Genomic DNA, 11703 nt, shown 5'->3' with positions numbered 1-11703 from the left:
ATTTTTTGAAAAAAAAATTTCTGCATTTCTTATTGAAGTCGAAGTACTTCGAAATTTAATACAAAATTAGTGAACATGTGTTCAGCTAATTATAGCAATACTTGGGTAATTCCGTCCAGTACAGTGAAAGTCACTGGCATTTAAAAACATATACTATTGTTTTCCCCTCAAATATTCAAATTTGGCTTTCATTCGTATATTGAATGTTGAATTCATTCGTCGCGACGAAAAAAAATTACCATGTTCTTAACCAGATTACCCCTCTAAGGTTATAAGGGCAATAATCGAATGATTAACATTAACAAATAGTTGATTTGCTTTGCATACTTGAAAAGCCATAATTTATTGATCATTTTACAATCTGACATTCTTATATGACTAATGTACAAAACTGAAATTTATCTTATCTGACTTGTGATTGTTAATCTAGTGAGAGTGACTTTTGATTTTAAAAGAATCTAAGCATTCACATACTTTCCTATCAGTTATTTCACTTTACATATATTTATTTTGCGTACGAGTACGCTTATGGTTAGTATTTGCGTAAAATAGAAATAAAACAACGATGTTTTTTTAATATGTTTCTGCACTATGTGTATAAAAACTTTACGACGTAACTGAAAATTACCGAGCATTATTCTCTTACAGAAAATATGGACTATTAATGATGTTCAAAATAAAATATAGCGATATTTCGAATGGATCATGAACCAGTAAACCTCTATTCCATCTAATAGTTGGAATTGTCACAATGTGCAATAAATCTACGAACAAAATATATTTTATGGCCACCTCTGTACGACTTTTAAGTTAACCTATTTACAATCAACCCTACTCCCCATCCGAATCTGGGTCGATCACATTTCTGATACGGTTTAGCGTTTCCAGCCCTTCCGGCGGAACGGTATGGGATACTCCCGACGTGGAGGGAGCATTCGGATCCGATGGATCAGCCAGGCCCTGGTTTTGCGGGTTTCTAGCACTTCTTCGCGTTATACGACCTGAAAATAGAATATGTTTTCTATTGCGAACGAAAAAAAAAATCAATTTGTATACCTTCACCGGAGGCGATGATTAAACTCGTGTCCAGCACTTTGGCCTCGCGTTCCATTTGCAGTTGTTTCCGCAATTCACGACATTTAGCGATGGTGGGTTCACCTTCTAGGCCTTTTTCCTGCATCAAGCGAAGAATTGCGTTGGCTCGTTCCTGGTTCGATTTACAGCCTTCCCATAGCTTGTGGAACTTGACGTTTTTGAAGCCCGCGATTTTCAGATATTCCTTCATGGCTTGCACCGACCGATCGTTGCTGGGACTAACAGTTGATTTACTGTGGGTGAGTTGAGAGAAAGTTATTTTCAATGGAACAATATTTCTAAACTCGAATACGAAAACATACCTGTAGGATGAAGAGGATGTACTTTTATAGGGTCTACTGGTCGGTTGGTATTTGCTGTGCTTGCTGGAAGCCGTTGGTGGGGGCCTCCACGATGTACTCGGCCGATTGCGGTCCACCCGTTCGTCATCGGAAGAGCTGCTGCCAAATGCGTACAGCACATGCAGCGGTACTGTTGTTGATTTGAACAAGTTTTTATTGAATTAGTGCATAGCTGAATTGGTGTAGGATGAACATTTTTTATGTCTTATGTATAGGAAATAATCGAAATTACACCAAAACTCAATCTCAATCAGTTCGATGAGATCATAGATTGTGTGCTTCAAATAATCCGTTCCTTTTTTTCTCAGAGATAACGTGACCGATTTATTTAAACTCAGGTTCAAATGGGAGGTTCAGTATTGCAGAGGCAATTGATTTTTTTACCAGATTTGCAGTACGTGTTTGCAAGTGCGATCACATGTGAAACTCCTAGGGGAATACGGGGCCAGAGGGAAACTTGGGTCGACTACCTCTGGGGTTCCAAAACTATTTTTCTTTGATACTAGTGTTGCTAAGAAACACGAGACTTCTCGCACAGTAAAAGAAGTTGCTCAATTTTTACCATCCGCTATCCAATGTATCTTGAAATAATTACAATAGCTCAATTACACGGAACAAGTAGTTAAAGACAGTTTAAATTGATTGTTTTTATCAATTTTAAAAACATTGTTGATTGTGCCACGTCGCCTAGCGAGCCTCATGGTTCCCTTCATCTACGAACGATCGTAGGTCCACTCCCTTCGTCCGCACAGAGGATCGACAAGACTAATAATAAGAAGTTAAGATCACACAACAATATTAGTTCTTTTGGGATAGGAAGCAGCAAAAATTTTCTCGCGAGACACATAGACACGAGCAAATCCTCAAGTACGTGATTTTATAAAAAATTAAATTAACCACGTTTCACTGAAATTCTTATATCGGAATTTGCCCGTGTGGATATAGATTACCCGTATGTTCAACCAAAATACATTTATATATCTTTGCAGAAAACTTTTAGGTACAAGAAATATTATAATCGAGTTCACTAACGCGAAGCAAAACATCAGCAAGGATCTGAAACAGAGCCTGCTGGTGCTCCGAAAAGCTGTTCGTGTCGCAAGACAGGAACACCAGGCGTACGCCAAGAGGGTGGAATGTCGGGAGAAGTCCGACAGAGAAACCCAGACAGTGGCCTCCAAGAGGGAGGGAAGAGAGAAGGCCGACATAGGTATCCAGACAGGGGCCTTTCCCTTCCCCTTCTATGGAGCAGCCAAGTCGCTCGAAGCGGAGGCTGAGTTCCCCTCGAAGGACAAGGGCAAGAGCAAGCGCAAGCGCAAGACGACGTCGAACGCGAAGCGTCCCAGGAAGTCACCAGGCGAGGGTGCAAAAAACAACACCAAACGGCGTGTAACCGTTACGGCCAAACGCCGTTTGGTCGAGATAAACCGGGGCGCAAATGACCCCGCCGGGCAAAAAGAAAGCACCAGCAACTCGGCACAACCAGGACAGGGAGCGTAAACCCCTGGACGCTGGTCACTAGAAAGAAGCCGACACCGGACGCACCTCGGCCCGCGAAGAAGGCCAAGGACAGAGGCGAGGCCTTGTGGTTAAAGACCGACAAGGACAAATATGCCGACGTCCTAAAGTCGATGAGGGCGGCCGAAAGCCCCTCGGCCCTCGGGCAAGACGTACGCAGCGTGAGACGCACCAATACAGGCGAAATGCTTTTGGTGCTGAAGCGAGGCGCACAATCCAGTGCAGTTTATAAGGCCTTGGCCCAAGAGGTCCTGGGTGAAGGCGCCCAGGTGAGGTCGTTAGGGGCGGAAATGACTCTCCAGTGTAAGCAACCGGACGAGTTCACGACCGCAGACGATGTCGTCGCAGCCGTCAAGGAGCAAAGCGTCGTGTCAATCGAGCGGGCCTCTGTGCGATTTAGAGATGGACCCTCTGGCACCCAAGTAGCCTACCTCAGGCTACTGAAAGCGGATGCCAAAAAGGTAACCGAGAAAGGTAAGCTGAAGATCGGCTGGTCGGTATGCCCAATTAGCATACCCCAGCCGCCTTCAGTGGATAGGTGCTATCGGTGCCTTGAGTCCGGCCTTAAATCTTATGAGTGTAAGGGCACAGACAGGAGCAAACTATGTCGTCTCTGCGGGGAGGAGGGGCATAAGGAGCGGGGTTGCACTAAGGCGCACAAGTGCCTTATCTGCACCGCTAAGAAGCAAGCCCGTAATCATGCTATGGGCGGACCTTCGTGTCCCTTCGGTAAGGCAAATAAGAAGAAGCCGTGTACGTTACACAGCTAAATCTTAACCATTGTGCAGCAGCCCAACAGCTGCTGTGGCAATCGGTCTCGGAGTCGAGGACAGATGTCGCCCTCCTATCAGACCTGTACAACATCCCTGGGATGGTGGCAATCTGTACAACGGGACTGTTCCCGGTTCAAGAGGTAAAACACTCCTCCGCCGAGGGTGTTGCGATTGCCAAGATCAATGGTGTGTTCTATTGTAGCTGCTACGCTCCACCAAGGTGGCCCATAGAACAGTTCAACCAGATGATCGACAGGCTCTCGTCAGACCTAGTGGGCCGGAAACCGGTAGTTATAGCGGGAGACTTTAACGCTTGGGCAGTAGAGTGGGGCAGCCGCTGTACAAATAGCAGGGGCCAAGCGCTACTGGAGGCGCTTGCGAAACTCAGCCAATAATGGCTCCGCTAGCACATTCCGTAGAAACTGGGTGGAGGCATGGATTGACGTAACATTTGCCAGCCCGAGTCTGGTTCCAGGCATGGAATGGAGGGTAGACGAGGGATACACCCATAGCGATCAATTAGCAATCCGCTTTAGGATCAACTATGGTGTGCAGCATCCGAGGGCGGGAGATCCCTGTCAGGTACGCGGGTGGTAGTCCAACCACTTCGACAGCGAAGCTTTCATCGCGGCCCTGGGACTGGAGGTCAACACCGACAGTCTAAGTGGGGATGCCGAGGAAAACCCTGTCAAGAAACGGCAGATGCCCGGTATACTGGTGGAGTGCCGAGGTTGCAGCTCTACGATCAGCCTGCCTCAGAGCTAGACGTAGGATGCAAAGAGCCCGCACCGAGGATGAAAGAGAGAACCGCCGTGAAGTGTTTCGAGCTGCGAAACTGGCCCTTAACAAAGCCATTAAAAGCAGCAAGAGAGCGTGTTTCGACAACCTGTGTGAAACAAACGCGAATCCGTGGGGTGACGCCTACAGAATCGTGATGGCTAAGACCAAAGGGGGCTCTTCACCCTCAGAACGGTCTCCGGACCGGTTGACGACGATTATCGAAGCACTGTTCCCGTCTCGAACCACAAGCCCCTGGCCACCAGCACCACGAGACAGTGCGGGCGCGTTCGAAATGGTGGCTCCAGTGACGAATGAAGAACTACTCGCCGTGGCTAACTCCCTAGCAATGAACAAAGCTCCAGGGCCGGATGGAGTTCCAAACAGCGCTCTCAAGGCAGCGATCATAGCGAACCCGAACATGTTCAGGCTAGCTATGCAGAGATGCCTTGACGAGTGCCGCTTCCCCGATAGATGGAAAAGACAGAAATTGGTGTTATTGCCGAAGCCCGGGAAGCCGCCAAGCGACCCATTGGCGTACAGACCAATCTATCTGATTGACACGACTGGCAAATTGCTTGAGAGGATCATCCTCAACAGGCTAACCCCGTACTCAGAAAGCACGGACGGCCTGTCAAGCAACCAGTTTGGCTTTCGGAAGGGTAAGTCCACGATGAACGCTATCAACTCAGTGTAAAGTAAAGATTGCCGAGATAGCGATCCAACGAAAAAGGCGAGGCATTCGATATTGTACGTTAGTGACACTTGACGTGAAGAACGCATTCAACAGTGCAAGCTGGGATGCCATCGCGCTTTCGTTAAACCGGCTTAGCCTACCGGTGGGTCTGTACTGGATCCTGGAAAGCTACTTCCAGAACCGCGTACTGCTATACGAGACCGATGCTGGTCAGAAAAGGGTTCGGATTGCCGCCGGAATCCCGCAGGGCTCGATCCTAGGCCCGGTGCTATGGAACCTCATGTATGACGGGGTTCTGAGACTGAAGTTCCCTCCTGGGGTCAAGATCATCGGCTTTGCTGACGACGTAACCTTGGAGGTCTACGAGGAGTCAATCCCTGAGGTAGAACTAAGTGCAGAACACGCGATCAACACGGTGGAGGAATGGATGAGTGCGAGAGGCCTGGAGCTCGCTCAGCATAAGACGGAGGTAGCTATCGTCAACAACCGCAAGTCGGCACAACATGCAGTTATCCATGTGGGAGAAGTCGTGATCCCCTCACAGCGGAGTCTGAAGTCTCTCGGAGTCATTATAGACAAGTTGACCTTCGGCAGCCATGTCGAATATACATGCAAGAGAGCGTCGACTGCTGTTGCGGCACTATCGAGGATGATGTCCAACAGCTCAAAGGTGTGCGCCCGTAGACGTAGGCTACTGGCAGGCGTTGCCGTATCTATCTTCAGGTACGGCGGCCCGTCATGGTCAAGAGCACTGAGGGTAACCAGTTACCTACGGAAATTGGAGAGCACCTACCGCGTGATGTGCCTCAGAGTGATATCTGCCTACCGCACGGTATCACACGATGCATCCTGCGTGATAACGAGCATGATGCCAGTCGGGCTGGTCATCCGGGAAGATGAGGAGTGCTTCGAGCTACGTGGAAATAGAGGAGCCCGCGAGCGCACCAGGGTGACCTCGGTCGCCAGATGGCAGCGTGAGTGGGATAACTCCTCGAAAGGTAGGTGGACCCACCGGCTGATACGTAGCATATCGAGCTGGTTGGGAAGACCCCATGGGGAAGTTCACTTCCATCTGACACAATTCCTGTCAGGCCATGGCTGTTTCCGACAGTACCTCCACAGGTTCGGGCACGCGGAGGTCCCAGTCTGCCCGGACTGCCCAGGTGTAGACGAAACTGCCGAACACATACTGTTCGTATGTCATCGGTTCGACGTCGAAAGAAGAGCAATGGCACGGCTAACTAGTGATTGGTTAGTTGGAGCGAAAAAGGCCAAGCACAAAAAAGGGAGTGAATGGTCTGTTCATGCTGAGGCAGGTTTGGAGCAGCGACTGGCAACCGCGTAAGGGGTAAACCTAGCCACCCCGAAGCAAGGCAGAAGAGCGAGTGTATAGGCGTATAAGTGGACTGCTTCATGCCAAGATGGGAGGGTCGTAGCGTAGTATGTTAGACTTAGCTATCGATGGCGTGGCAGAGGAGTGAAAGGGTGAGCATCCAAGTCAGTCTCACACGGTATGTTAAGGGTGAGCACAAAAGTCAGCGTCACATGGTATGGGAGAAGCGAGCACAAAAGTAAGCCTAGCAAGGAATGAGTAAGGTGAGCACACAAGTCAGCCTCACAAGGAACGAAAAAGGTGAGCACAAAAGTCAGCCTCATGTGGAGTGTTAGAGAGTGAATCAAGGTGCGATAGAGAGAGCACCCAAGTAAGCCTCATACAGGACGTATGAACGCGTGAGTGAGAGTGAATGAGTACATTAAGTACAGCCATCTCCCCAGAAGTAATACCGAGAGGTAGTTCTGGGGGGGGGGGAACGATGGCGGAGCCCAATGGAGTTTAGTCGGTATTAAAGGCAGCGTCACCATTCGAGCCCGACTCGCCCCCAGTACACCCCGTGTGGTAGCTTGGACCCCTACTAATAGCACGTGTACTGGGTTAGTACGTAAACGTCTTCTCTTTTGTTAAAAAAAAGTTAACGTACAAATGCTCGGGCACTACGCGATGATACACGTGATTGCGAAGTCTTCGCCCGCACATATCTGAACCAAACAATGAAAATCACCTTCAGAATCACGACCCGCCGTCATTGGACTTAAGCAGTGTTCTAGTAGGCGCCATTGCCTGTCTCGTTTGTAATTGTAGTGTGTGGTTCTGACGGGGAGCCCGTCCGAGAACCTAGAACCAGCTCCAGTAGGACAATTTTCGAAAAAAAATATGTCAAATTATTTCGATTTGCAGGCATTACTTGAAACATCTCCCAAACTTCAAAATTGACTTCGAATGCTGCATAAATGTAGGTGCCATGTATAATAGCAATGTAATTGACATTTCCAATTTTATACCACCTTATACTAATCAACCATAGAATCTTTGTGGTCATGGATGAGAAAGGCGCAATTGCATCATTAGGTGAATTTAAACAAGTTTAACATAGTAATTAAATCAGCGAGGTATTTCTCGTATTCAAATATCAGAAACATGCATGGCATTATAATAGCATGGCCCCACTGAAGCTTCGTTAGCCGATTTCCGAGATAAGTGATCCCTTAGGGGAACCGTGTTTTCATGAGTAGTTTTACAGTATTAATAAAACAATACATTACCGTTCACATTCCCGAAGTAGATGTCGTTGGGAATTTCCTGCGATTTGTCGTAGAACCTATCCTGCTTCCTCTTGTTCTTTTTCTTGACCAAATTCTGAAGCTGCGCCTGCTGATACGCCGGCAGGTTCAGGCGTGAAATTTGTTCCAGCTTCTGCTTCCGCTTTCGTCGTTCTTCCGCATCAGAATCATCCGAAAACCGTCGCTTGCTCGTCTTTCCACCGTACTTGGTGTATCGCTCGTTCATATCCTTCTGCCGCTGGCAGCGTATTTTTGTATTGGCGGTAAACACACGATCCGGCGTGCCAAAGTAGATATCGTTTGGAATGAACTCGTCGTCGCTGGTTGAGCTGGACCAAGCTCCGAACGGGCTGAAATCGAGAGAAATGTTTATTATAATTATAGGAAAGATGGGTCATATTTCCTGTGACATACTCATTATTGTCAAATACTCGTTCCCTTTTCTTGTGCTTCTTTTCGTGTTTCTTCTGCGACTGTTGGTGATGTTGTTTGAGATACGTCGATGACGAGTGATGCTTGGGTTGTCCCTCGCGTTTGATGATGCGGGTGTCCAACAGTTCCTTTTTGATGTTTACTATTCGTACAACTGGAAGCTCTTTTTTCGGCGGTGGTAAAGGCGGCATGTTATCGTCTTCTTCGTCCGTCAGTAACGAGATCGTGTTCAGCTCCAAATCGTTTTGACAAATCACCTCATCCTCGCTGCCAGACTTGGTTTCATCCACATCGTTGCGCTCTTTCTTCTTCTCTTGATCCACAGGAGAAGCCGCTGATCGAGTTTCGCTTTGGTTCTCGCCATCTTCCTTTGAGGATGCACTTTGATGTTCGTGTTCGGATTCTGCATCGGACCGTGCCGAAGCTTGTTCCTCCTGATCGCTCCCCCGATCGTCATCTTCGTCAGCCTCCGCATCATCAAGTTCATTCTCGTCATCTGTGGCTATGCCGATTGCCTCGCCAGCGTCATCTTCCGCCGTTATCATTTCGACTCCTTCTTCGACAATTTCTTCTTCTTCTCCAAGCTCTTCCTCCTCCTGACTTCCGACATCGCTTTGCTCGTCTGCATCCTGTTCACGATCACTTCCCTCCCGATCCTTCTCGGTTCCTTCAGAACCAGCTTCATCGTCATCGTCATCTTCGTTAATCATTCTGCTAGGATCAATAATCGGCGCATCCATCGTAACAATCTGCTCCATCTTATCCATCTCAATTCCTTCCATCGCACTATAATCTCCACATTCGGCGTTTTCATCCATCAAAAACCCGGCAGGATTTACTTCATCCTCAGCACCCTCTCCGGTCAATCCGATGTCATCTACATTGTTCTGCTGTTCGTCTTCCTCGTCATCACTTTCCAGAACCCGAATTTTCTTCCGTTTGTGGGCCTCAGCATCGCCCGCCGGAATCATTACCACATTTTGGAAAAGTGTTTTCGCGGCGCTCATGCCATCGGATGCGGCTGAGTCCGGTCGATCTTCCTCTTCTTTGTCGCTAGCACCCTCACCATTACCGTCCTCATTCGTCTTCTCGTTGACTACCGATGGATCTAAAGTATTAACCGGTTCATCCTCAATGGCTGGTGGTTCTGGTGATCGAAGTAGTTCTAATCGATCGCATCCGTCTTCTTCGTCACTGTCGTCATCGTCATTCATTTGCACTATTCGTCGTCGCTTTTTCTTTGTACATAAAGCACCCTGATCCACCGGAGTTTCATCCGGTTTGGAGGCGGTGGTCGGCGAACTGGGAGTAATCTCTGATTGTGGTTCAGTTATCGTACCCTCTGCAACTTGTGTCGTCTCCTCGAGCGTTAGGCTATTGGCATCTAACATAGCAGGATCAATCTGCGATACTTCAGCAATTGGTTCCTCGGCTTGGGGAGCAGCGTTTTCGGTTATGGCGGTTGGTTGGTCAGTATGGTCACCACTTGCACATTGCTCATCTGCTGAGATTGTCATACTAGGCTCTGGTGTTTCGGGTGGATTCGCCGCGCTCAGCTCTGAAGCTGTGATAGACTGACTTTCCCACTGTACATCTGTGGATTCTGCCTCGAAGCTTTGCTCTGGTGGTTTGACTTGCTCTGTTTCTATCGCGACGGGAGCTGTCGGGATATAGATAATATATAGATTGTAGAACAACGCGTTAATCTAGAAATATTCAATGGTTTCCTTTTTTATGAAATATCCTATCTATTACTATTTTCAATAAATACCCTTAATAGAATACAAGGTAAACAAAATCTTCTTACCTGAAATTGTCTCCCCAACTGCTACAGCTTCAATGTCCAGACCATCTGATGTACCGCCAGGCACCGACAAGGTAGCACCACCTACAACAAACGGTTCTGAATCTAGTGATTGATCTGGATGTATTTGTGTCGCACTGGGTGGCGGTGGTACTTCTGATATCGGTACCAACGGATAGCTAATCGACGAATCACCAGCAATCGCTTCCCGAATGTAATCCTGCTGGTTATAGGCATTTTCCAGTCCCATTGTGGGTGCGGCTTCCGGAACGGTTGCTTCCATTGATATTGGAGGAGGAATAACTGGGACGGACTGCATTTGGTGTGTGTAGTGTTGATCCGGATATAATTCATAGTTAACCGGGTGTGCATCGGTTTGGAGACTGGATATTAACCCGTTAGGTTGAACTGCTGGTTGCGGTAGAAGTGTTTGTTGTTGTTGCTGTTGCGGGTCTGCTGGAATGAATCCAAATACTGTCTCGGTGGAACTGGTGTTGATGTAGTATGGGTTATGAGTCTGCAACTGCGATTCATTGTCATTTTTGTTTGCTACATCTTCTGAATACGGTGGAAATGACGACGGTATGCTGTACGGATATTGGTCCATTTCTGCGTAACCCTTTTTGTTTATACCATCGAATATTGCATAAATACTAGCTTCTGCTGTTAGATATCCAGACGCCGCGCAGCTAACGCCGTTTTTTGTATTGGGCTTTTATGTGTATTTCTACAATTTCACGACCATGCTGTTGCAGCAATCTGTTGTTTAGCGTATAACATATAAAGCTCACTTCTACACGCCAACTGCAAGTTTATAAAATGCACTGAAATTTGAAAAATTGTTCACCTAAAATTCAGAAAACATTGCAAAGAATAGGTGAAAAATACAACGAGCAAATTTAATGACTATCTGACAGCCAGTTTGACAGTCCACTTCTGTTGTTGATTTTGTAATTCGAGGAATGCACGTCACGCACACATTGATACGATGCATTTGAAAATGCATCGCACGTTATAGACTACACTGAAGAAAAAAAGAGGGATAATTTTATAAGTCAATTTTTCATAAAATCCACCGTTGACAAAACGCTTTTATTAATGTTCAGTTTTTACGGGTCGATTTCTTCACCAAAGACAAATAATAAAGACGTGAATCGTACGAAGGAAGTATTAAAAATTTGTGGCTCATTTACAATTTTAGAATGAGTGACAACGGTCCCTTCAGATTTGACCACACTCACCGCATGGTGGCGCTTAAAAACAGTCAATCTTCAACGCAGGCGAGGGCGTGACGCTATTTAAAAAGGTTTCGCGGCAACAGTTCCATGGATACATGGAAATGGATGAAAATGGGAATGTAATGTACAGTAACAAAACCATGATTTTCACTGTGACAGTACAGTAATTTTACAATAATTTACAGTAAGTTTTAGTGTTATGCCACAATACAAAAAAAAATAAACTTTAACGTTTTTACAGTAAATTTCAATGTAAAATAGACTTTTACAGTGAAAAAGGGGGGTGGTTAACATTAAAAAAATCAATTTTTCTCCATGCATTTTTTTCTCGAAAACAGTAAAATTTAATGTGAATGCACTGTATCAGCTTTTTGCTGAACAGTGAAATTTATTGTTACATGAAATTTTA

General features: G+C 46.6%; 1 protein-coding gene across 1 annotated transcript; it reads right to left on the bottom strand.

The window, feature by feature from the left end:
* Positions 1-309: 309 nt before the first annotated feature.
* Positions 310-10979, bottom strand: LOC131684175 (uncharacterized). The gene is made up of 6 exons (XM_058966820.1): positions 10060-10979; positions 8235-9912; positions 7803-8170; positions 1398-1566; positions 1057-1328; positions 310-1001 (listed from the first exon to the last, which is right to left on the bottom strand). The coding sequence occupies exons 1-6, from the start codon at positions 10661-10663 to the stop codon at positions 832-834; spliced, it is 3261 nt and encodes a 1086-aa protein (XP_058822803.1). The 5' UTR covers positions 10664-10979; the 3' UTR covers positions 310-831.
* Positions 10980-11703: the final 724 nt, after the last annotated feature.

This window comes from Topomyia yanbarensis, chromosome 2 (genome assembly GCF_030247195.1).
Source record: "Topomyia yanbarensis strain Yona2022 chromosome 2, ASM3024719v1, whole genome shotgun sequence".
In the NCBI taxonomy this organism is placed as follows: Eukaryota; Metazoa; Arthropoda; class Insecta; order Diptera; family Culicidae; genus Topomyia; species Topomyia yanbarensis.
The sequence above is the reverse complement of the archived record's forward strand: the minus strand, read 5'-3'. Positions and strand labels throughout refer to the sequence as shown.

What these genes read in the sequence shown, in the direction of transcription:
- LOC131684175 (XM_058966820.1), bottom strand. Translation starts at nt 10,663, where the DNA reads ATGGACCAATATCCGTACAGCATACCGTCGTCATTTCCACCGTATTCA. An exon ending in AGTTGGGGAGACAATTTCAG is followed by an intron (nt 9,913 to 10,059) that starts GTAAGAAGATTT and finishes ATATCCCGACAG; the next exon opens with CTCCCGTCGCGATAGAAACA. An exon ending in AATCATCGCCTCCGGTGAAG is followed by an intron (nt 1,002 to 1,056) that starts GTATACAAATTG and finishes TTCTATTTTCAG; the next exon opens with GTCGTATAACGCGAAGAAGT.